The 25,730-nt window shown below is 48.1% G+C and overlaps 1 protein-coding gene and 1 long non-coding RNA gene across 3 annotated transcripts in view; one reads left to right on the forward strand and one right to left on the reverse strand.

Moving 5' to 3' along the window:
• Positions 1–2,222: 2,222 nt before the first annotated feature.
• On the reverse strand, positions 2,223–9,325 carry LOC141278626 (uncharacterized). Of its 2 annotated transcripts, none has more exons than XR_012331622.1 (3): positions 8,673–9,325; positions 4,237–4,316; positions 2,223–3,110 (listed from the first exon to the last, which is right to left on the reverse strand). It is a non-coding gene; the product is annotated as an uncharacterized lncRNA (long non-coding RNA). The 2 variants fall into 2 exon arrangements; XR_012331623.1 differs by having other exon boundaries at positions 2,223–3,154.
• Positions 8,406–25,730, forward strand: part of BACE2 (beta-secretase 2) — an 86,999-nt gene continuing 69,674 nt past the window's right edge. Inside the window, exon 1 of the mRNA XM_019923162.3 lies at positions 8,406–8,705. Within this exon, the coding sequence (XP_019778721.1) occupies positions 8,406–8,705 (300 nt within the window). The remainder of the gene's footprint in view (positions 8,706–25,730) is intronic.

Raw genomic sequence — 25,730 nt, forward strand, 5'->3', positions numbered from 1 at the left:
CAGAGAGAAGGCATCCCGACCACACCCTAGAGCCGAGTGACAGGAAGGATGACAGTGAAGATGGACACTCCCCCAAATCCCAGATATACACAGCCACGGGCACAGAGTCTTAAAATCTAAGACAGTATTTTCCGGAAATGTACAGCATTTCTTGAGTAGCTACTATGTAGCAAAGACTTCCACAAGTGTTGTCCATTTCACCAACTCTAATCATGGTAAGATACACACCTCAGCGGAAAGAACCACTATTTCATGCACCACTGAGAAAAAATAAAATGTTACCGTTAAATCATCATACGATACTTTCTTAGCACTTAGGTATTTTGTTTAATGCCTAGAAAAGAGGTTTTCGGCCCAATTTAGGTATTGCTATATAAACATAAAATATAGGTGAAATAAGCTGGTAAGTGATTCTTAAAATTTTTCTTACTCCAGCCAGCTCTCCTGAATCCTTTTGGGACTCACAGTCGTCAATGTCTGTGTTTTTCCCCTACAGCATCAGTCTCTCTGCTATTAAAGTTTGAAGGGATACAGTTTCCTAAGAGTGGCGTGTTAGTTTCCTACTGCTGCTGTAACAAATGACCACAAACTTGGTGGCTTAAAAACAGCATGAATTATTATTATCTTAAACTTCTAAAGGTCAGAGTCTGACTTGGATCTCGCAGGGCTAAAATCAAAGTGCCAACAGGGCTGCTTTCCCTTCTGGTGCCTCTGAAGGAGAATATTTCCTTTGCCTCTACAACTTTCTCAGGTCACCTGAATTCCTTGGCTTGTGGCCCCCCCTCCTCCCTCTTCGAAGCTAGCAACATTGCATCTTTCTGACAGTTCTTCTGTAATCATGGCTCCCTCCGACCACAGCTGGGAAATTGGGATACTCCAGGCTGTTCGCCCAAGCTCAAGGGCCTTAATTTAATCAGGTTTTCAAAGTCCCTTCTGTCATACAAGGTAACTTATTCACAGGTTCCGGGGACAAGGACATGGACATCTTTAGGGGACCATTATCCTGCCACCACAGGGGTTTCCTACTGTGGTCCCCAGGAATCCCCCAGCTCCTGACACCTTTTTGCAAGCATTTATGCTGGGCTTTCTGGACGTTAACAACGGAAAGTTTCAGACAATCCCATGACTCATACACCTTTCTCAAATGATCCTTTAGTGGTTTGGCAACTGAAACGCCCAGGACAGTGGTTTCCACCCATGGCACAGGAATCATGACCAAATGCATGCCTTCTCAGGTGACTAGCATCTGCATCCCGGCTTTGCAGCAGTTACAGTGTGAACAAAGAGAATCATGGGAGCCTAATAAAGCAAGCAAAACCATGCCGATACACAACTCCAGGGGGCGCCATCCATGCTGATTCGATGACAACACACCCCTGGAGGAGGGTGTTTCCTTAGAAACCAAGGCTGAGAGAGCAGAAGAAAGTTGTCTGCGGATGTTCCAGTGGTCTGTGGCAGAAGTCGATCCCAGGTCTCTGGGCTCGCAGTCTTTGGGCCTTCCTTTGGCTGTTACCTCCGCACTCATTCAAAGAGCAGGGCTGGCGGTGGACAAACATTTGGAGACGTCCACGAGTTTGGCAGCCTACCTTTCTAGGTAGAGCCTTGCCTAGGTGGAACCCAGCTGATGTAATATAATACTGATGGGCCTTATTTATCCAAGTGATGTGTTCCTGAAAGTGTACATGGCTTTCTGTAAAGTCATGACCTGTTTTAAATGCACGAGGGAAGGTTGGTATAAGGAAGTCGGAAGTGAGCCCTTACTTCCCTGTGTCCCAAGATCTGCCTGATGAGTCATTTTAAGAAGACAGTGTATAAAATAATGTCATTTTCAGCAACACGGATGGACCTAGAGATTATCCTACCAAGCGAAGTAAGTCAGAAAGAGAAAAACAAATACCGTATGATATCACTTATATGTGGAATCTAAAATACGACACAAATGAGCATATCTACAAAACAGAAACAGGCTCACAGACAAAGAGAACAGACTTGTGGTCACCAAGGGGGAGGGGGAGGGAAGGATTGGGAGTTTGGGATTAGAAGATGCAAACCATTATGTGTAGAATGGATAAACAACAAGGGCCTACTGTAGAGCACAGGGAACTATATTCAATATCCTGTGATAAACCATCATGGAAAAGAATATTTTTAAAACATGTATATATATGTATAACTGACTCACTTTGCTGTACAGCAGAAATTAACACAAGGTTGTAAATCAATTATATGTCAATAAAATTTAAAAAAAATAAAGAAGGCAACGTGGTTTAGGAAAAAGAACATAGGCTTGGGCAGTTTATGGACCGGATTCATATCAGGTTGGCTAGTTACTGGCCGTGATCTCAGGCTGACCTTCGACCCTGCCTGGGCGCCCATCTCCACGGCCTGAGCACAGGATGCCCACCTCGGAGAATAAGTCAGAGGATGTGAGTTAGAGCTAAGAGCGTCCAGGATGTTGTGGGAGCTCATTGCTCCTGTCCCTCAGCGTCCCCTCATAAACAGGGACATCCGCCACCCCCGCCTCCCACTGTTTGAGGATCAAGGTGAGATGGGATTTGTGGCTCAGCTCTGAAAGTGGACGGGCACCAGCCGCGGGCACACAGAAGCCATGATAACACAGATGTCTGTATGCTGTGTGCTAATGTGAGCCTTATCATCCTTCTACCCTATGTTGTGCAGGTTTAACTTCTCAACATGAAACGCTAAACTCTCCTTTTCAGTGCCCGTTGTCGCCATCATCCTCACGGACTCCTGCCGTGACCTCCAAATTGGTCTCCGTCTCCAGGCTCACCGCCCTCAACTCTCCTCCACTCAGAAGCTGGAGTGGTGTCTCCAAAAAAGAAGTATATTTACAATCTGTCTGTGGCCTCTGATGGAAGGGGCTGTCTGGTCTTATTGGTCCATGCGGCTCTGGCTGTAATGTGGCATCTGACACAGACGGGCACTCAACGTATGTCTTTTAAAGGAGCGACGTGGATCCGTGGACGCTGTTGGTAGGCTCTCCCCGGCAGGTGTTCCTCTGGAGGTCCTTCCCAGCTCGACCATCCTGTGATCTTCAGAAAATCCACATCAAAGGGGTGGCCCAAGCCCCGTGACGAAGAGCACAGGATCTGACATCAGAACTCAGATTTTGAATCTGTGCCTCGGTTGTCATCTGTAAAATGGGAATAATAATGATGCCTGTGGATAGGGTTAGTTATTAGGATTATCTGTTTCACTGAGAACCCTGCCTGGTACTTTCCCCACCAACCCATATTATTTTGAAACAAACCTCATTTCATTCGTAAACACTGCAGTGTATGCCCCCACTAGATGAGAACTCCACACACACACACACACTCAGCGCCATTATTACATCTAAAGTGTTAATAATTCCACAACATCATCCAACTAGTGTTCAAATGTCTCTGTCTCATAAGTAACTTTTTCAATATGTTCAAATCGGGATCTAAATAAAGTCCCTAAATCGCAGTTGATTGATAAGGGTCTTGGGACCCTTGTGATCTAGAGCAGGGTTGGCAGACTTTGTCTATAAAGGGTTAGGCAGTACATATTTTAGGTTTTAAGGGCCATACTGTCTCTGTTGCAACTACTTCAGCAAATAGGTGTGGCTGTGTTTCAACAAAGCCTTATTATTATTTTTTTTTTTTTAACAAAGCCTTATTAACCAAAACAGGCAGCAGGCCAGATCTGTCTCCCAGGATACGGTTTGCCAACCTGTGGTCTAGAGGCTTAATGAGATTCAGGTTTGATTTTTTGACCAGAACATTTCACAGGCAGCATGGTGGCCTTCCATCAGGAAGCACAGAATGCTGTGTGCTGTTATCAGCTGTGTGTGCTCAGTGCCCAGATCCATTAATTCTTTAGGGGCTGCAAAATGACAACAGTCTAATTCAATCATTCCTTCACTTATTAGCTGCAATACTTCTATAAAGAGGAATTTCCCTTCATCAGTTATTTGGTTCCACTGAGGCATGGTTTGTACAAGAAAGTCAAAATAATAAATGCTCGATTCTTTTCCTTTCTCTGCCAGTTTTTAAAAACAATGAATTGGGTTCCTCAGCATTCTTCAAAGATAAACAATGGACTTTTTAAAAGAACATTATGAACGAATAAGTTTCAACATAATTGAAGTGTTCTGAGCCATTGCAATTACTACTTTTAATGATGTTTCAATTGTTGCAGCTCTGCCCCAGCTCCTGATAGGACCTCAGGAATCTTTGATAACATCCTTACTTTCTGGTATGACAGAATGTCCCAGGGTCATCTTGTTGGGTTTCTGTTCCAAGCCTGGAGTCAGCCTTCTCCAAGGAGGCCTGGTATAGAGGGAAATGATATTTAGAAACCCTAATTCAGGCACTGGGGATGCTCACGTTTTCTAGGTCTTTTCAGTCAACACAGCAAGGAATCGTTTTTTGAATTTGAAAGACCTCAGGGATGCATACTGAAATTTCAGGATTATGGGGGCACTGAGCCTCTTCCATCTGACGTTTTATCTCATTTCTTCCAGGCTCAGACTCCAGATCCTCCTGGAAGCTTTGAAAACTAGCAATTCTGGAGCTCTGCCTCAAGGCACAGGCAGGATCCCCAGTGATCCTAGTGAAGAGTCAGGCTTGAAAATGCCAGGCGTGGATGAAGAGCCCAGTGTGCAATGCTGTCAAGGGGGTGGGTTGGGACAAGGATGGAGAACTGTCCACAGGGACACAGCCTGTCAATGTGTGGGCGCAGAGTGGGAGGTGAGGAGTGAGTGGGGGAGGGGAAGAAGTTGGGACGAGGGGTGCAGGCAGCATTTCCAGTGGGGGGGCATCAGAAGCAGTAGCTGCAGAGAGGCAGGATCACTACAGGTTTAAAAAGCAGAGAAGAGGAGCCTTTAACTTCAACTTTCTTAAGTTGCTGAGAAGGAGCCTGGGGGCAGGTGGGACATGAAGCCGCAGGGGAATGAAGAGATAAATCCACAAGCTTCCTCTGGGCTGCAGGTGGCCTGGGTCCCCCTCCTGCTAAGTCTGGGGGGGCCGCCGCTAGGATAAAGGAAAGCGCCCCTCCATCTAGTCTGCAAACGTAAGGACCAGCTCTTATCTTGCCTTTTCCGCCCAGTTGTTGACACAGTGCCTGGTACAAAGGAATCTTTATATATTGAGAAGGACTTAAGATGCAAACATAGAAACCATAGAAAGCTAGTGCAAAACAACTGTTCTCAAAGTGTGGTCTGACCCTTCAGGGGGTCCTTTAGCTCAAAACTCTTTTTATTTCCTTGTTCACGCTCATTCTCTCCTGCCTGTTGGTAGAATTTTCTAGAGACTTCGTAATAGGCTGAATGTACCATAGAAGCAGATATGAGAATCCAGCTGCCTCCTATTAAGGCAGAGAGGAATTTGCAAAAATGCAAAATAATGTCACTTCTAACTTTTCTCAGAAGTTAGTTTTCATTAAAATGTTATCAATCTTGTGGTGTGATGGGTTTGTTATTATGATTTTTACATGAATGACTACATACTGTTAAAATGCCTCAGTTCTAGTTCCTCATTTGCTGACTATTGGTAGATATGATCCACATAAACAAAGGCTCTTTGGGGTCCTCAATTTTTAAGAGTGTAAAGGGGGCCTGAGACCAAAAAGTCTGAGAACTGCTGGTATAAAAGGAACTCAGAGCTAGTCCTAAGAGCCAGGGAACATCAACATACGCATCAATGACAATCTTTCTGGCCAAGTGCACCTCGTATTCCTGGAAGGAATCCCTGGTGAGCTCCTTGGGCTGGGGGGTGAGACCCTTCCTCACCTCCTGCTGTCCAGGGACACGATGATGGTGTTTGCTCTTTGCAAGGAGGGAGGGCCCATCCCATTGTAGGGCTTTGGTTTTCCTGAATGGACCAAGGAAGTGTATGGCTGAAAATGGAGGTGCTCAGGCTGGAGGGAGGGAGGGGGAGAAGGGGAGGCTATGGGTGAGGTGAGGGAGCATGGGCCAGTCTGGAGAGGATGCGGGGCTGCTATCAAGGAGTGAGGGGGTCACCTCCTCCCTCCCCACTGCATGGGTCACCAGCACCATGGAAAGTGGCTTCTTTCTTGGAGAAGCCCTTCAAGGATGCTGTAAAGGAAACCCGAAGCCAGCCAACAGGAAGACTGCCACACACGATTTCAGTTAAAACACCTGGGAGGTAAAATGATTGTTCCCCAAATCCAGCCAACACCATAGTTCTGAGTAGGGACCAAGAACTCTAAGACCATTCATAAAAACAGAGACCACAAAGGGTACGGTCATCAGATGCTGTCCCTTCTGCCTGCATCATTTTCTGACGCGGCAGCTCTGCCCTCCATTAAAACTGCACAAGTTTCTCTGTGACTATACCTACTCCACTTGTTTACTCACAAACCTAAACTAGCCCCCTTAAAATGAAAAGCTCATGGATACTCATACTAGATGGAGTCTGGAGTGTCCTGAAGGACCAACCTTAATTAGACTGGATTTTTAAAAACTTCTCTTGTGCTGTTTAATTACTAGAGCCAACGTCTCTAATGTTGCAACTTCTATGTCATGTAGCCCATATGTCAGTGTCCTTAATAAATTTCACGGGCTTTTTACAAGGTTACAGTCTTCTGAGAACTGTCTGGATGTCTTTGGAAACCCCTCAAGACTGGACATTGAAGAGTATAAATAACCATTTTTGAAAAAAATTACACTTCTTCTACAACCTTGAATTTGAAATGTGAATATATGAATGTAATAGTTCTGGGATAACTATGCAGATTTATGGGGAATATCAACTTAGGTTATATCACGGGACCCAACCAGGCCTTTCTCTGTGTGGCTGGGGATTCGTTATAGTTGGGATATAGTTTGGGGAAATGTGATTTATAGTTAAAATCAATACTGCTGAAGATCTCTGACATAAGGGTCCCTTGCAGAGCTAGACCTGATTCTAAAATTGGGAAGACAGCAATAAAAATCAAATCTTGAGTAGAAGTAACTGGAAGCTACAGGGAGGAGGGAAGCTTTCCTCCAACCTCCCCGCTGTTTGAAGATGGGCTTGTTTTTTTTTTAAAACAGCCAACGCAATTCAGCTGGAGGAGGTAGAGTTTTCTACTTCTTGTTTCCGTAGAAATCGATGGACTTTAGCTTATGGAATTGTCTCCCCTGCGTTTCGTATCTAAAATAAAATAAAAACCCTTGTGGCTCGCATTACTGAACGCATTTCTGGGTCTCGGTGTCTGTGGCTAAACAAGTATTAATTAGATAATCCGCGGAGAGCCCGGGGGGAGCGGGAAGCGGTGGGGGGGGGGGTGCGGGGAATGGAGGCAGAGCTGTAAATTCAATGGCCCTGATTTTGGATGATGACTGTAACTTGCTGGGTGGACTGAGGGAATCCTGGGGCAGGTGAAGGAGCAGCTACTGGCAGCATCGCATCTGCATTACGGTCGAGCAGTGGGCGGAGAAGCCCAGGCTCAAAGCCAGCTGCGGACGCCACCTCCCCGGCTCAAACGGTGGGCGCAAAGGGAGAACCGAGGCTGGTGCAGCTACAGCAGCCAAGCCCCCTACCTCCCCCAGATTTCTAGAGAGAAGTCTCCAAAGCTCTCGCATCCTCTCCGGGTTCCCGCAACCCTTGCCTCTCCCAGCCTCCACTCAGACCTCTTCAAAATCACTCAGGGGCCCCCAAAGTGGGGACGGGGGATAGGCAGGAACGGGGCTGGAGGGGGTGGGCACAGAAGAGGCCCCGAGAAGCAGCAGGACCCCAGGGGGCGGGCGGCTGCAGGGCTGCAGGGACGTACTTGGCGAGGGGAGGCGCAGACTCTTTCACTCCTAGAGATGCTCGCGGCTTTTCTGCGTTTCCCTACGCTTCCCTCTGACCCCCACGTCACCCCTGGAAGTCCCCGCCACCAGGGGGCCAGGGAACACCGGCGGGGCAGCCGGGCGCGCGCGGCCAGGGAGCCAGTTGAGGCCCTCGCTGCCCCTTTAAGGGTTCCCGAAACTTTCCCCCCTGGTATCCGATGAGTCTCGTCACATCCGTTGGCCGTGGCAGCCAGGGCGCGTTCCGAGGAAACTGGGGACTCGAGTTTCCCGGAGAAGAGGCGCGGCCCAAGACAAGCGAGGGTGAACAGGGCAGGCCTGGGTGGACCCGGGCGTACCACGCGCCTCGCTTTGACCTTGGCCGGGGAGGGGGGAGGGGCCCGGTCCTTGCGGGGCAGCCGCTGCCCGCCAGAGGGGGCAGCGGCGACCAACTTGCTTAACTTGGCGCGGGCTGGAGCGGCTCCGGCGCCTCCTCCCCGGTCCTCCTCCCGTCCCCCGCCGCCGCCGCCGGCCCCGCTGCGCGCCCAGCCCTGCCCCGCAGCCCAGCGCGCCGCAGAGTCGCTGAGCCGCTGTCGCCGGACGGGACGGGCCCGGCCAGGCGCGCCCCCCGAGCCCCGCCGCGGGCATGGGCGCGCTGGCCCGGGCGCTGCTGCTGCCGCTGCTGGCCCAGTGGCTGCTGCGCGCGGCCCCGGCGCCGGCCCCCGCGCCCTTCACGCTGCCTCTCCGGGTGGCATCGGCCAGCAGCCGCGGGGCGGCGCCCACCCCTGGGCCCGGACCCCCCGCCGAGCCCCGCGCGGACGGCCTGGCGCTCGCCCTGGAGCCCGCCGGGGGTGCAGCCAACTTCTTGGCCATGGTGGATAACCTGCAGGGGGACTCTGGCCGCGGCTACTACCTGGAGATGCTGATCGGGACGCCCCCGCAGAAGGTAGGTCGGTGCGCGCTCGCCAGCCCGCTCGGACCGGGCGCCCTGCAGCCGGGGGGCTCTTGGGGGCGCCCAGCTGTGCCTCCACGCAGCTTAGCGTCGCCCCCAAAACAGCAGCTGTCCCCGGAGAGCAGATCTTGGGGACGCAGAGGGGCTCCGGACCGGGAGCCGGGGCGCGCGCACTCGGGACTCGGAGCGGTGGCAGTCCTGCCCCGGGCGCAGCCGGAGGTGTGTGCAAGCGCTTCAGAACTTGTTAAGCTCTCCGTCTCCGTGTGGCTGCGAGGCGAGAGACCTGTAACTTCCCTCTAATGGGATTGCCTTCTGGCGAGCGACACGTCTTTTCAGCGAGGAGACCTTGCGGTGGGCCCAGGGAGCGATGCTGCTGTTACCGGGGGAATCACTTAGCGTTAATATTCCCGCCCCCTACCCCCGCGCTGTCTCATCGCTAAGGAGGCTCGTGGACGGCCTCCAAAGGCGCAGTACCCTTTCAAAGGGATTCTTGCTTTATCTCAGCTCAGAGCAACCCTGCCCAAGGAGACTCGCTCGCTGGCTGCTCGCGGAGGGAGCAGCGTTTCCCCGGCTCCACTTTCCTCTCTCGGGGTTGGCTGGTCAGCTTCCTCTGGGCTGGCCCTGCTGCTTAGCCCCTCTGCGCCGATCAAAGAGTCTACACACGTGTGGGGAACGTGTTAAATGCAGTAAAGGGACTGGGAAAAAAAAAAATGCGCTGAGCCAGGCTTCCGGGTACCAAGAGGTCTCCCAGTGACAAAATAGAAATAAAATCAAACAGCGATCTTATCCTCATTTTCAATTATTAGCACTTTTTGTAGCAAGAAACAAATGTGCCCAGGCCCGGTCATCTTAAGAAAAACAAAATCCCAGGAGTTGGTTTGGCCCCCTCCTCCTTCCTTCGAAACTACCTAATCTGTGAGTTGAAGTCAAGTTTTTCTTATCCATCGAATACGGTGTCTGAAGATACTTTATTTTTAACATTGTCATTTGGGTTTTAATTCAGCCATGATTCCCCCATAAATAGCACATACTCATGACTTTGGTGTAATTCTAATTAAATTATTCAAGACTTTCTTAAGAGGAAAGACATGCCATGCTAATCTCTTTAAAAAAAGAAACTCTACTGAATAACTTCTATACTTGTTTAATTAGTTTAAAAAAGAAAAGCCTTCAAAAATGTATTTCGGCTCAAAACTTTGATTCTAGTTGCCTTTCATCTAAGCGCTGTCTTTGGCATCTCCTCGGGTGGATGGTGGCTGGAGAGCAGGGGGAGGGCGGGGGGGGGGGGGTGTGTGGAGAGTCAGCTGAGGAAGCTTAACTTGACAAGAGGTTGGAGCTGGTAAAAGCCACCACGTGAGAACAGGCGCTGGTGGTGAGAACCTGGTACATTTCACTTTTCCCAAGATTTCATGAGATAGTGTGAACCTCTTTTTGTGGCCCAAGGATAATCTTTTGGAACAGGCCTTAAATCAGTCACCACTTGGGAAATGTGTGCCTTGATGTTTTAAGTGGAAGGGAATTCTCTCAACTAAAGTAAAGTAAATTTGGGCAGTTTGGGTCCTGATGCCTGTCTTCCTCCAGAGAGGAGGGGAAGGGAAAAAGGCATCTAGAAGAACGAGAAAATATTTCTCTTGGGCTTGCAAAAAAACAAACAAAACAACTTTTCTAAATAATAGTTTGTCTTTATTAATTAATCCAATGACCTTTACTCTAAAATAAAGAAGTTTAATGAATTAACAAGAATGTATTGAGTATCTTGTGCCGATATCTTTACCTTGGCCAAGGAAATAGCTCATTCAAGGTTAGTTCTCAGTTACACATTCGCATGTTTCCGGGGAGGGCTGTTTTAAACAATCCAGATTTAATTTTTACACTTGATGGGAAGTGAAATATTCTGGGCCTCCTTCTTGGCCTGATTTAGTAATAAGCTGCTTTATAGCAGAATTCACGTGTGCGCTTTCCAGATGCCTACTGTAAACTCTTAGGTGTTAATGACGAGGGCATCAGGATTCATTTCTTGCCTACCTCCCCCTGAAACATCTCCGACCACCAGTCAGGTATTTGCAGCAGGCCAGAGGGGGCAGCCATGGGGGGACTTCTGAACTTGAAGGAAGTTTTTTCCTGCTCTGTTAATCGCCGAGAGTCACGCATACGTTCTCTGCTAATTCTCTGAAGCCTAAAAGAAAACTTGCTTAGGTGGCGAGAAAAATGGAATTGTACATTCAAGCAGTAAATAATCAAGAATTTTTTGAAAATTAAATAATAGTCATAGCTAGTGCGGAGGCCTCCCCTCGTGCCTAGCACTGTGCCGTGTGCCTAACGTGCCACTGTAGGAAATCCTCACAACAGCTCCAAGTTCTTACCCTGATACAGGGGATGGGACAGCTGAGACTTGGAGAGGTTGAATGACTTTCCCAGGGCAACGGGACAAAAGGAAAGCACCAGAAGTTGAACCCAGGCAGTTGGACTCCAGAACCCAAGTTCTCAATGACCTGGCAGATACCTGGTCCCTTCCCTTCCTCCCTTCCGACTTCTTTTCTTTGGTTTTTGGCCTCCTGTCACCCTTTTCAGCCAGAGATCTCTGAACCGTACACCCCAAGGTATTAGGAACTTAACACGTGACACAAACTGGACTCTCCCAGTCCCTGCCGTTCCCTCCATCGAGTCCCCTTCCTTGCAGGCAAAGCTCAAGGCTCAGCTTCGTGAATAATTGGATCCAGGTGTGCATAGGAGCGACCATGTGGGAAGATTCAACAGGAACCAGAGCCCCGCCATCCCTGCTCTCCCATGGGAAAGGCAACTGTTGGAAATGTGCTCATTCCCTGAATGCTTTAATCAAGAACAGGGGTCCCTCATTCTGCCTGACACCCTTCAAGACATCGCAGTCATGCGCCCGGAGGGCCGTGTGTGAGCAGCCTCACGTTGGCATGGAGATGAGCGCCGAGGCTCTGACACCATTCTGTGACTTCTCTCTAACAGTGGAGAACCAACAGCTGCTTGAACCATGTAATTTGGTCTTATTAATAATAATAATGGTGTTCTAAAGTGATTATAATTACAGCAGTTTCCATTATTTTTTTTTAAAAAAGACTTCCACGCTAACACAATAAATCCAACTGAAGAAGCTGAAGGTCTGAGGCTATATACCTGGTAATGGCTTCAAAAAGTCTTTTGGGGTTTCTGTTGAAAGATTTTCTGTCATCTCCACTAATAGAGATAAAACAGCAAAATGCGTCTCGGATTTAAACATTGGAATGTATGTGAAGAGCTAACGAATTATTTGGGGGACTCACATTTTAATCATGGCACGTGGGCTTACTTGCTTCTTAGTACACAGTCATCTGGAAGATTTTGGATTGAAGATACGTATCTGTCGTATACAATTTAAAAGTTTGTCCTTTTCAGAATAAGCCACCCAGTGTCCTCAAATTACATGAAGCTCACTGCAGGGGAGGCTGAAAAAGGGTCAGCAAGAAGAAATTTGATGGAAAAAATTGAGACGGACCAAAGAATGGACCACTGGGATGGGAAGAGCCAGAAAGTCAAAGCTCGGTTCCCACCAGCTCCTTTCGGGGGGAAAGATGCCCTTCCTGAGCTTTGGAGCAATAATTCAACACCAAAGGCTTTATTATGGAGGACTGTGAAAGGCCAGGCCAAGGAATCCGCTCCGAACAACTTGGAGAGACAGAGTCTGAGAAATCGTTAACAACTGTGTATTGATAGCTAACCTTGATTTCAGGCTTATTGGGTCCTGGACACCATGCTAAGCATTTTGCCTGGGTCACTTCATTTTCTCTTCACAACAGCATGTACCTGCTGAAGTACGTACGGTTATTTGACTTGGTTTTCAGATGGGGAAACTGAGGCTCAGAGAGGCCAAGTCATTTGGCCCAAGTCACACGGATGAGTGCCTGAGCGGGCTTATCCGTCAGGTCTGCCCCAGTCCACAGTCTAAGCACTTCACCGCTCTGCACGCTGCTGTTTGAGTTGCAGTGACTTTCTTTCTTAAAGAACCATCTTTATTTATCTGTGAATGACTTGGAGGTAGTGGGAAGCGTCCTGGACCCACTGCAGGGGCCCAGATCCTAGTGGCATTACATACTTGACGAGGGGCAGGTGGCAAGCTCCCCGTGCTTCCTTTTCCCCATTGGTTGAAGATCTTTTAAGTTCTTCTTAGTTCCCTGCAGCTGCTGTAATAAATGACCACAAACTAGGTGACTTAAAACAATAGAAACATACTCTCTCAGAGTTCTGGAGGCCAGGAGTCCAAAGTCAAGGTGTCTGTGTGGCTGCGCTCCTTCCGAAGGCTCTGAGGGAGGATCCTTCCTGCTGCTTCCAGATTCTCGTGGCTGCAGGCAGTCCTTGGTGTTCCCTGGCTCGTAGCTGCATCCCTCCCATCTCTTCCTCTGTCTTCCTGTAACATTCTCCCCCCAACCTCATGTTTCTATGTCCAAATTTGCCGCCTGTTATGAGGACACCAGCCTTTCGATGAGGGCCGTCGTGATCCATTCTGACCTCGTCGTGGCTTGATACATCTATCAAGACGGGAACTGGGGTTTAGGGCCTCAGCATTCCTTTTTTTTGGCGGGGTTTGGGGGACACAACCCATAACAAGTTCATTCTAAGTTTATCATTCTGTGGATTTTTTTTCTTTCATTCTACCCCATCTTTTAATTGCTGATAATTTTAATTTGGAATTCAAGTATAATTTTCATCAAAGGCAGCAGCACATGGTGGTTTTGGTGTTGTGTGGACACAGAGTCTGTGACAAGATATTGTGCTGGGAACGGGGGAGGGGGGCGGGGAGGGGAGGGGAGGGTTTGGGTTATTTTCTGTATTTTGGTATCAGTCTCCTCACTAGAGAGTAATCGCTTAAATTTTTTAAATGTCTTTTGTCGTGTTGCATTAATTCTAGAATTGCTGTAATTATTGCATAACCTGGGAAAAGCCCACTTAGACAAGCTCAGATCACTGGTATTTAAATACGGATGACTCACAAATACTCATGTTGAAAGCTGTGTTTCATGTTTTAAAGACTTTGTAAGGCATCTGTCACCCCTTTTCAATGGAATCTGTTTGATATGAAATCCACTCCTTTTCCCCTCAAGCATCTCCAGCGTTTTCTAGACTCTTCTGCCTGACTTCCTTTGTTGTCGGTAGGTGGCTTGACCTCCTCTGGGCTTCCTGTTTCCTCCTAGAATGATCGCTGACCCCGTTCTAACTAAAACCAAAAGGGAAAGGTCGAGGTGAGCCATGGCGAGAGGGATTTCTCCTCCACGGTGGGCTGGGTCAGGCCTGAGGAGAGGAACTCAGAGGCGGCATTTCCCTTCCTCGGGGTGTGGGACAGCACGCCGTGGGTTTATTTTATATTCCAGACACTGAATGGAACAGGTCAAGCCTGGATTCAGGGTCCACCTGGGCTGAGGATGGGGTTGGTGGCTGCGGACTCTCGCCCCAGCCCCAGGCAGAGGGCAGCAGGGGTGGGCGTTGGGTCCCGTCTGATGCTGAGAAAGGCGCTTCTCCCTGGAGCCTAAGAGCCTTCTTTTAGGACTAACAATGGGCTTTCTGCTTACACTTGGCTCCCCTGCCATCTGTCACAGGTTCCTCCTTTGCACTCACTCTGTTCTCCTTGCCCAGCCCGGGCTGAATGTTGACAGTGGACCTCATTGTTTGTTAGTGACAACGGATACCACCTGGAAAACAGAACCCACCTGTGAGGCAGGTGGACGGCCCACCTCGGCTTCTGTGCCTCGTGCATGGATACTGAGGGGTATGGTGTGAGTTAAGGTGTGTGTCCCATATTCTGGGCCAGTTTCCCGGGCTGTGGAGAATGTGTGTGTGATGCCTGGTTGGACTGGCTGTCATGTGGCCCCCCTTCATCCTCTCCTGGACTATTTGCTTTTTTTGCCTATCGCTACTCAATCAAAAAGTCGCTTTTTTGCTCTTGGAATTCTCAAAGAGGTGAAGAGACTCTTGGAGAGCCGACGTCACCACAGGAAGGAAACAAAACGCGTAGGTTTGTTTCTGAGTGAATGCTTGCTACCCCGCACAGGTCTCAGGTTGGGCGTTTCCTAGTTTTATTATACGGCGCATCATATTCCAGTACCTAGAAACACACAGTCTCAGCCCTGCCATTTTAGAAAGATGAAGAGGACTGTCTGCGGGGTAAAGGGTGATGTCCTGGGCCGGCTTCATCGTGCCCGTGAGCCATAAAGGGCGGTGGAAAACCTCTCCCTCCATTTCCCACTAGACTGAGGACACAGGGGAGGAGGGTTTACACCCGGCCCTCCTAAGGAGCCTGCGCACCTCCAGCCCTCCCCAGCCCCCTGCTGGATACATGCACTTCTTGGCAGTGGGCTGAGAACGACTTCAGCTTGTCTGCCCTGCAAACCCCCTGCCAGAAACCCAAGAGGACCACCCACAAGGCAGCCCCCTCAGAAGGGGGCACTGTGGAGAAAAAGGGTGGAAAGCGCGAATCAAAAAGGTTTCCAGGTAGCCTAGGGAGGGCGGGATAATCAGGTCTGACCCCCTTTCAGGGCAGGATACGTTGCCAGAAGGGAGGCTGCTGCTTGGTGAAGGTGGGTGTGGACTCCAAGCCCCACACATCGGGCTGCCTCCTGGGGAAATTCATTAGCTTTTCCCAATCAGACAGGCCACCAAGGAGCAGGCAAGTCTGCGCGTTTGTCACAGCCTTTGGGAATTAGGCGTTTCTGCTGCTCATCCCAGATGCGCTGCTTGCCAGATATTGATGTGGGCGAGCAAGTTCTTCAGCCTGTCCGGGCCTCAGTTTCCTCGTCTGTAAACAGGGGATCTCACCAGGTAGCCTGAGACGCTTCCTAGAAGCTCTGACACTCAGTGATTATAATCCGTTTTGTTGGGGAGAGCTTCCGATAGCCCTAATTTTCAGCAGCTGCCTGCAGGTGCGTCCCCCGGGGGTCTGTTAAGATGCAGAATCTGGTTCAGGCCCTGGGGAGCTGGGGGAGGCTGGGTGCTGCTGGCTCCAAGGGCAGAACTGGAGTCCTTGCTCCGCCAACTAGGGGGCTGCAGGGAGGACTAAGCACGCCTTGTAGGGTTGGTTACAAATACAGATTCCCAAGACCCAGGCCAGACTGACAGGGCGAGAGAGCCTGCACCGGGGCCTGAGAATCTGCATTTTATCACGTCTCTCAACTCCGTCCGCCACTTAAGCAACAAGCCTGGCCCCATCCCTTGGACACTATTTGGAGTCCACGAAGAAGCCAGAGTCTCCTCTGCTGGGTGGTTTCCTGAACGGAATCGGTAGGTTCTTTCATCAACAGCCTAAAGGCTGTTGTCTGATTAAGTGTTAACTCTGCCCATTTAGGAAATCTCTACCTGTAGCAGACTGGGTTCCAGAAGCTTCCTTGCACTTGGCAGGTTGGAAAGGTGGAGTGCGCATTCTCCCGAGCAAGAGCTCTAGGGCCGTGCTGTTCAAAGTCTCTGTGCTGACTGTATCCTTTTTAAATTTCCAGTCTGTCCCGATCAGTCCATTGTAAATCAATGAAAATGAATTACTTGGAAAAGGAAAGTTTAAACGACATACACGTACAAGAGCCGTATTTCAAATGATTAGATTCAGCGGACATCCCTTGTTCTGCGCTGCAAAGTTCGCTTGCGCTCAGAGTTTCCAGGGCTTCCTCCCCCATCCTGTGGTTACCTTATTGCTGACACGTAACCATTTGTTTGTGGATGGGTGCTACCCGCAGGGCATTCATGGAGTACAGGTTAGAAGCTGTTACAGATGGTTCCACTTACGTTTGTTTCGCCACCTCCCATCTTTAGCGGGACAGTGGTCATTTTCACTAAAGCAAAAAGGAAACGTGAGTGTTGGGTTCTCGGCTTTTAGCCCTCTCAAGAGGGGGTGGGTATAGAGCTTTATCCTAGGGGTAGCACGTAAGTCTAACTCAGTCGTTCCCGATCCAGGGAAATCGTATTCTCCAGGTTACATTGGGCTCTCTCTGGAGACGTTCTTGGTGTCACAGTTTGGGTGGTACCACTGGCATCTGGTGGCTGGAGGCCAGCGATGCTGCTTGACATCCTACAATGCACGGGACAGAGAGCCCCTCACCCAACAGAAGATTACCTGTTCCCAAATGTCAGCAGTACCAGGGATCTGAAATCCTGCCCAGAGCAGGGAGGGAGGCTGTCCGTCAGAAGCCTCTGTGTGGGCACCAGTGGGGAGTGGCAGCAGGCTCACACCTGTGGGTCTCCGGATCTTTGCAATCCTGTCTTGTTCCAGTGCCGTGGTTCTCCTTGCCAGATGCAGTAAGGCACTTCTAACTCGAGTGATTGGGGATTAAAGAGGTGAAAGAATTTTGAACTAGACTCAAAGGATGAGCATGCTTTATTCCTTCATTCTGTGTATTTATTAAGCACCTGCTGTATGCCAGGCCCTATCCTGAGCCCAGGGATGCAACAGTCAACTAGACGAAGATGGCCTTTGCTTTCCTAGAACCTGCGTGCTTGTTGGGAAGACAGATTGTAAAGCAAGTAAACAGAATTTTTGATGGGTACCGAGAGACCGTACAGCCTGGTGACGGGCGTGGGTAAAGACCCCTTTAGAAAGGGGACCCGTGTTCCAGGATGAAGCCGGGCAGCAAAGCCTGTACCAGGAGGGCAGACAGCACCAGCACAGTGGGCCACGGGGAGCCGCTCCGACATGCCCGGCCTTTGGAGCAGTTCCTTATTCATCTGCTTTAAAATTGTGCTTTGAGGTTCGATGTTATTAGAACCAAGGCCTTGCAAAGTATGAAAACATTATGCCACATGCTTCTAGGTCACGTGTGTGCAGGGTGTGAGGAGTTGGGGGAGGGGAGTTAAGTATGGTTGTCAGGGAGAGTTTCTGAATAAGGAAGGAAAGTTAAACTCGGGGTGCCAGGGGTGGTGGGGTGCAGGAGACCACTTAGACTTGGGTCTTGGTTTGGGTTTCCCCAGAAACAGACTGAGATGAGCATGTGAGTTGGACAGTTCACTTGGAAGGGGATGGGGCAGTGAGGGGAGGGGAAGTGTGGGTGAGGAAAAGGTTGCAGGCATGGGCAGCGGGCTCAGTCCCCTGGGATCTCTGAGAGGGAATGTCACCTAGACTCAGCTGTCCCAGCTGAAGGGCAAAGGAGCTGGACAGTTATCATCCACTCCGGTTGGTCCTGGGTGAGGGCTAACGGGGGCAGGTTTGTGGTCCTGCAGCTGCTGGCGAGAGAAGCCGGCAGGCAGCGTCCCAGGAGACTTTAGGGTCAGGGGCACAGAATTATCGGCATCAGCGCAATGTACGGCGGCCACGGCATCCCTCCTGCCTGGAGCCATGGCTGGCCCAGGCTGGGCTAATATTTGAGGCATAAAAGAATGATTACTCTCTACCGCTGAATGTATTTGAGAGCATCGTTTGGGCCCACGAGTCACAAAGCGGTTTTAAAGCTCTGCTTTAAAATCCTAACTTCCTGGAGTGTTCTAGAATCTAACTCACGAAAGCCTCTGTGAGTCAGTCCGGAGCGAGCCTCTCATTGCTGCGTGTACTTTGAACTTCTTTCTGGAAAAGGAGGATGTGATGTGTAAGCACTGGGAGAACATGGTTGGGGGGCAGAGAGAGATTTCGTTTGAGGTTAAAAACAACCACAAAACCTCCTTTGAAAATCGAATGCTGTGAACATAAGGATTTTCAAAACCTTTTGAGTGGCTGGCGCCTTGTGATGTAGAAGAGCAGGGATGCAGAGGACACAAAACTGCCAAGTTCCTGATCCGGGGACACTGACGTGTCATCTAATCCGTAACCACGTTCACCCAAGCGTCGCTCCCATGTGTGTGTAAGAATTCACTACCTAATAGTTTGCTTAGCGTCTCCAGCACATCGATTCTTCAGTAGACACAAATTTCAAAAATATGTAAGAGATTTTTTGTTGTCCTTTGATCAGGAAGCGTGTGTACGTTTTCGCTCATTTACCCTGTAGGATGTGGGTGACTTCCGTTTCCCCACCTCCCTGGTTGCTTCACCCAAATAGGAGATGCTGCAGTGCCCGTTCGGGCTGGGCTGGCGGTCGGGGCGGAGTCCTCACCTTCCTCTCCACGTCTGAGCAGGTACTTCACTTGCCTGCTCATCTCTGTGTCTTCGAACGCACGCCTTGTTGTCCTGGGTTTATGAACCGTGAGGCTGGCCGGAGAACTGAGAAATCCCAGTATTTTGTGTTCAGACTTCTGGGGAGGCAGGGACCTGCTGAAACTCAAATCCGAGCTCATGCCCCAGCCGAGCTTCACCAGAGCTCTGTGGGGGGATCCTGGGGGTCAGCACAGCCAGTGGTCACTGGGACCCTCTTCCCGTTTCCTGCTGGTCCTTCAGTCAGCACCACCTCCGATCCCCACCCAAGGGGGAGTGGAGACACAGGAGCCGGGCACTCCCGGCTCCTCTGGCCAACAGCACCTTGATGTATCCCTCAGAGACGTTTTTCTTTATTATTGAAGTATAGTTGATTTACAATACTGAATTAGTTTCAGATGTACAGCATAGTGATTCAGTATTTTTATAGATTACATTCCGTTAAAAGTTACTACAAGAGAATGGCTATAATTCCCGGTGCTGTACAATATATCCTGTTGCTTATCTATTTTGTTCATAGTAGTTTGTATCTCTTAATCCCCTAGCCCGATCTTGCCCCTCCCCCTTTCCTCTCTCCAACTGTATATACACTTACTACATCTTCTTTATCCATTACTATTGATGGACAGTTGGCTTGCTTCCATATCTTGGCTATTGTAAATAGGGCTGCTATGAACATTGGGGTGCATGTGTTTTCTTATTCTTTGGCTATATACTCAGGAGTGGAATGGCTGGATCATATGACAATTCTATTTTTAGTTTTCTGCGGAACCTCCATACTGTTTTCCATAGTGACTTCACCAATTTACATTTCCACCAACAGTGCAGGAGGGTTTCCTTTTCTCCTCATCCTCACCGGTGTTTGTTATTTGTAGACTTTTTGATAATGGCTATTCTAGCAGGTATGAGTTGATATCTCATTGTGGTTTTGATTTGTGTTCCTCTGATGATTAATGATGTTGAGCATCTTTTCATGTGCCTATTGGCCATCTACATCACTTCTATGGAAAAATTTCTATTCAAGTCTTCTTCCAATTTTTTGGTTGGGTTGGTTTTTTTCATATTGTGTTGTATGAGCTGTTTATATATTTTGGATATTATCCATTGTCAGTCATATCATTTGCAAACATTTTCTCCCATTCCAAGGGTTGACTTTTCATTTTCTCAGTGGTTTCCTTTGCTGTGCAAAAGCTTTTAAGTTTAATTAGGCCCCATTTGTTTACATTTTTGCCTTAGGAAACAGAGCCAAAAAAATATTGCTACGATTTATGTCAAAGAGTGTTTTGCCCGTGTTCTCTTCTAGGAGTTTTATGGTTTTAGGTCTTACATTTAAGTCTTTAAACGATTTTGACTTTATTTTTGTATATGGTAGGAGAAAATGTTCTAATTTCATTGTTTTGCATGTAGCTGTCCAGTTTTCCCAACACCACTTGTTAAAGAGGCTGTCTTTTCTCCATTGTATTTTCTTGCCTCCTTTGTTATAGATTAATTGACCATAGGGTGTGGGTTTATTTCTGGCTCTCTATTCTGTTCCATTGATCTATGTGTCTGTTTTTGTGTCAGTACCATGCTGTTTTTATTCCTGTAGCTTTGTAGTATAGTCTGAAGTCTGGGAGGGTGATACCTCCAGCTTTGTTCTTCTTTCTCAGGATTGCTTTGGCAATTCAGGGTCTTTTCTGGTTCCATATGAATTTTAGGATTATTTGTCCTAGTTCTGTGAAAAATGCCATGGGTGTTTTGATGGAGATTGCATTAAATCTGTAGATTGCTTTGGGTAGTACGGCCATTTTAACAATATTAATTCTTCCACTCCGAGAGCACAAGATATCTTTACATTTCTTAGCATCGTCTTCAGTTTCTTTCATCAATATTTATAGTTTTCAGAGTACCTAGTCTGAAGGTAAGGTTAAGTTTGTTCCTAGGTATTTTATTCTTTTTGATGTGATTTTAAAGCTTTGTCTTTCTGATAGTTCATTATTACTATATAGAAGAGCAACAGATAACCGAATATTAATCTTGTATACTGCAACTCTGATGAATTCATTTATTAGTTCTAATAGTTTTTTTGGTGGAGACTTTAGGGTTTTCTATGTAGGGTACCCTCAGTCTTGAAGCTATTTTTACATTGTCATCTGCCTTGATGCTGTTGATAAGCCCAGTGCCATTGTGATTTCTGATTTTTGTCTATGAACTGTATATGAACTATACATGAGATATTGTAAATGTGTTATTATTAGACCTGGTATTCTGAAACTTCATGATGATGTCTTTTTTTTTTTTTTTTTTTTTACACTGGATGCTTGGTGAGTCTTTTCAGTCTCAAATTTGAAGACATTCAGTTCTGAGAAATTTTTTAGTAACTGTTCTCTCCTTTGGACCTCCTATTATCCAGATGCTGGGGCCATCCTGTGTGGTCTCTCCTATTTCCCATCTCTTCGTCTTTTGGTTCTACTTTCCATATTCATTTCTGCTATCTTAATTCCAATTTTCAAGAACACTTCTGAATGTTTCTCTTTTGATTGTGCCTTATTCTTGTTTCAAAGTTGCATATTACTCTGAGAAAATTATGATTTTCTATTACTCTGAGAAAATTATGATTTTTTTTGAAGTTTTTTCTTCTATTACTCTGAGAAAATTAGGATTTTTTTTGAAGTTTTCTTTCAGCTTCCTGCCTTATATTCTGAATTCCTTTCCTCAGGGTGTTTGTCATGGTCTCTGCATATCACCTAGAGGCTTTTCTCAAACAGTGGTGATTGTGGCTGTCTTTTTGTATTTAAAAGAGAAACATGACAAGGCTGATTGGAAGTTCAAGGCTGTGTGTACACAGGGTATGGAGTATGTTCTCATTATGTGTGTCCATGTCTAGTTTTTGAAACATGGCAATGGTAATGATTCTGTTACCTGACCTGTGACAGATATTTTCAGTTGAGTGATCAAACTAAAACACTTTCCCCAGTCTCTTCTCTCCAGCCTGAATCTGTTCACTGGAGCATTCTTTGCGACTAAGGACACAGCTGTGGACAATGGGATCTAAATGGGGTCTCCTGAGGGATTTCAGGGAAAGTGTATGTTTTCCTGATAAAGGTGGCAGGTGTGGCTGGGATTATAATTTCTCCTCCCTCCTGTGTTTGATGCAAATGCAACGCCTTCCACAGGGGCAACCAACTTCTGACCTTGAACAGTAGGTCAGGGGGAACAGCAGAGATCTGACACTGACTTTCCCTGAGATGTTTATCTAATACCAACTTTCTCAAGAGACTTCGTGATATGGAGAAAAATAAACCCCTACTTGTTTGGGCTACTCTAAACCTATAGTTTTCTGTTTACTTGCAGCCAAAAGCATTCCAAATGATGCATCATCATATCTTTGGGGGGGAAATAATAGCTTAATAATAATTTAAAAATAGTTTAGAGCAATTTGTCCTTCTTTTCCTCTCCTTGAACTCTCCAAAGAAGAGAAGAACACGTCTAAAAATCTTGTCACTATCGTCTTTGTTGCTGTTATGGACAAGGTGCTTATTTCCAGTGATCAAGGTGTGTCCCTGTTACAGCAATCTAGGCTTTGGTCGCCACAGAAGGAACCCCGCCAGAGAGGACCACCAGGGGGAGTTTGTATGGGGTATAGACCAGAGCTCAGCCAGCTAAGGCCTGTGGGCCACGTCTGCCGGTCTCCTTAATAAGGTTTTATTGGAACACAGCCATATGGTTTGTTCACATGTCATCTGGGGCTGCTTTCATGCTGCAGTGACGGAGTTGAGTGCATGAGACAGACACCATTTGCCAAGGTCTAAGATCCTGACCATCTGGCTTTATACGGAAAAGTTGGCTGACCCCTGGGTTGGACTGTCAGGTGCTAGAGACTAAGGAGGGAGTAGTAAGGGCCAACGGACTAGCAGTGGTTTCTGCCCACTGCAGGAAGCTGCAGGTGGGAGCCATCTGTGATGGGGATGGGAAGGAAGAGACAGTGGTTCTAAGGAGCCCCCTGCATGTAGACATCAGCCACATCCAGAATCTACCAGGCATGAAGTCAGATAACAAAGTTCCCGCCTCTTACCTTTCCACTCCCCCTTGTTTCAGTCCTGGAGAAATCTGGGGCATCATTGTGATCGAGGTGGGGAAATAGAAATAAATCCAACCGTACCTCCCCTTGCCCTCTGTCTCTCTGAGCCTCAGGCGGGCCCATTATATTGGATGCCAGAAAGAAGCTTTGACGTTAAACAGGATGGGACTTATAATACCTAAAAATAAATTTATTGCCACAAAGCTGTTAGAAAAATATAGCTTTGGCCAAGATTTCATTAAAGCAGGGGCAAGAGCAATTTACAGAGCTTGTTTGAAGGCATTTGTATGACAAGAGAAATTTCTATTAAAATATTATCCCATCCTACAGAGACTATGGAGGGGAGTTTAGAAATGTCTGGGCAAATTCATATGCATTTAGCCTTTGGCTGGGAAAGCCACCCCTAGGAATTTACACGAAAGTTACATTGGGCAAAAGTATGAAAAGTAATTCACAAGGCTATTCTTTGGAGTCTTACTTGTAATACCAAACGATTGGAAACGACCCAGATGCTCATGGGAAGGGGACTGGGGGTGTGAACCGTGGCACATCTGTCCCTTGGACTGTGAGGCAGCTGCAAAGAAACGAGGACGCTCTTTAAAAGCTTCAAGTGAGGACAGCAAGGTGGAGAAAAGAGAGGACAGTGTGCATCTAAGAAAGTGGATCCAGCGCATGCAGGTGCCTCTCTCTCGAGATTGTCCAGGGCAGAAGTCTCCAGCATTGAGCAGGTTCTGCAGCCGTATGAGCACAGCCTCTGTTCCCACACACACTCCTCTTCTTACAGAGGCCGCCGTAGTTTTCAGGCTTCAGCACATCATTGGTCTGGTTTGTTTTTAAAGACAAGACCTCTGAAGGTGAGTTACATGCCTTTATCTCCCAGAAAGCCACAGTTCCAGATGTGCTGGCTTTTATTGCAACTCTAAGTGGCCGTCAGCAACATGCTGCTTCATAAGTATTAAAAAAAATAAATATAATTAAAACATGTCCTTTAAGGTGACATTTTATTTTATTTTTTTATTTTATTATTATTTTTTTGCAGTACGCGGGCCTCTCACTGTTGTGGCCTCTCCCATTGTGGAGCACAGGCTCCGGACGCGAAGGCTCAGCGGCCATGGCTCACGGGCCCAGCCGCTCCGCGGCATGTGGGATCTTCCCAGACCGGGGCACGAACCCGTGTCCCCTGCATCGGCAGGTGGACTCTCAACCACTGCGCCGCCAGGGAAGCCCTATTTTTTTAAATTTATTTTGTTCAGTCTTTTTTGTTTTTTGTTTTTTTTTGGCTGTGTTGCATCTTCATTGCTGCAAGAGGGCTTTCTGTAGTTGAGGCGAGCAGGGGCTACTCTTCATTGCTGTGGGCGGTCTTCTCACTGTGGTGGCTCCTCTTGTTGCAGAGCTCGGGCTCTAGTCACATGGGCTTCAGTAGTTGTGGCTCACAGGCTCAGCAGTTGTGGCTCGTGGGCTCTAGAGCGCAGGCTCAGTAGTTGTGGCGCACAGACTTAGTTGCTCCGGGGCATGTGGGATCTTCCCGGACTAGGGCTCGAACACATGTACCCTGCATTGGCAGGTGGAGTCTTAACCACTGTGCCACCAGGGAAGTCCTTAAGGCGATATTTTAACCCTGAGCTGGAAGCAGCTTTTTGACAGAAACTCCTGCTTTGGAGAGTTCTTTGAAGATGATATCTTTAAGTGTCTCCATCATGATTTGGTTTCTACTACCAAAAATGATATAAGTTTGCTACCTATAAAAATAGTTTTCAACCCTTGACCTGGAAACTGAATTTTCTACCTGGGTAAAAATCTTCCAGAGGATTTCAGCTGTTTAAGAAAAATAACAACCTAGAGATAAGTTGTACCTTATGGTTGGTTTGCCGGAGCTACTTTTGACATTTGGGAAGATGAAAGGGTACCCTCCACTGTCCCCATTTTACAGATGAGTAAGCAGAGGCGCAGACGGTCACAGTGTTGAGGCAACACACTGCATGAGGCCAGAGCCAGGATTTCAAAATGAGTGAGCTGGTCCCAGACCGTGTGCTCTGAACCACTTCCCCAAGCTGCCTCTTAGCACATAAGTTATGGATAGACACACATACAGGGGTTGAATACTCAGATATATTTTCCTTGATGGGGCAGTTTATCCAAAAATCTCACTAGTCTGTGAGAATTCAGGAGCCTTGTAAGGGACGGTGGACCTGGTTGGTTCAAGAGAAACTGCCCATTGCTGAACGGAGCCAATGTGTCTGGTCCTCAGGCCAGCTCTTGGGAAAGCACAGATGCTCAGAAAATAGCCATTCATTTGTTCACGCGCCAGTCTGTCCCTGACACTTGGCCTTCTGGAGAATGGACCGGCCACCTTCTTTAATAAGCTTCTCCGCCAGAGCAGTCCCAGAATAGAATTAGACAATTGAAAGCTTTATCTAAACCATAAATATCAACTCGCAGCGGCGGTTGCCAGGCGGTGCCTGGGTGCGCATACTTACCCCTCTTTCCAACTAGCCTGTAGGAGTTACACCCCTTCGGTTTTAGCAGTGCCCACTTTTTCACGAGACAGTCTCAGAAGTCAGGGTGGCATCTGCTCCCCTTTTTCCGCCTGCGTGTGTCGGGGGGAGGTGGGTTGGCTTCCAGTGGAGAGCAGAGGCCGGAGGAGGCCAGTGGGGAGCAAGGCGCTGGAGACGCCCCTGTGGGTGCTGGAGGCCCTGCTGAGCGCACAGCAGGAGGCACCTGAGCTGGGTGCCCGGATGAAAGCGGCATCGCCCAGGCACTCGAGTAGGGAGTTTTCCTGGGACGGCCCTTCTGTCCTCCATCAGGGTGGCCAGCTTCCGTAACTGGACCGCTCAAGCTCCCTTCTCTTCTGGCTTGG

Source organism: Tursiops truncatus, chromosome 4 (assembly GCF_011762595.2).
Source record: "Tursiops truncatus isolate mTurTru1 chromosome 4, mTurTru1.mat.Y, whole genome shotgun sequence".
In the NCBI taxonomy this organism is placed as follows: Eukaryota; Metazoa; Chordata; class Mammalia; order Artiodactyla; family Delphinidae; genus Tursiops; species Tursiops truncatus.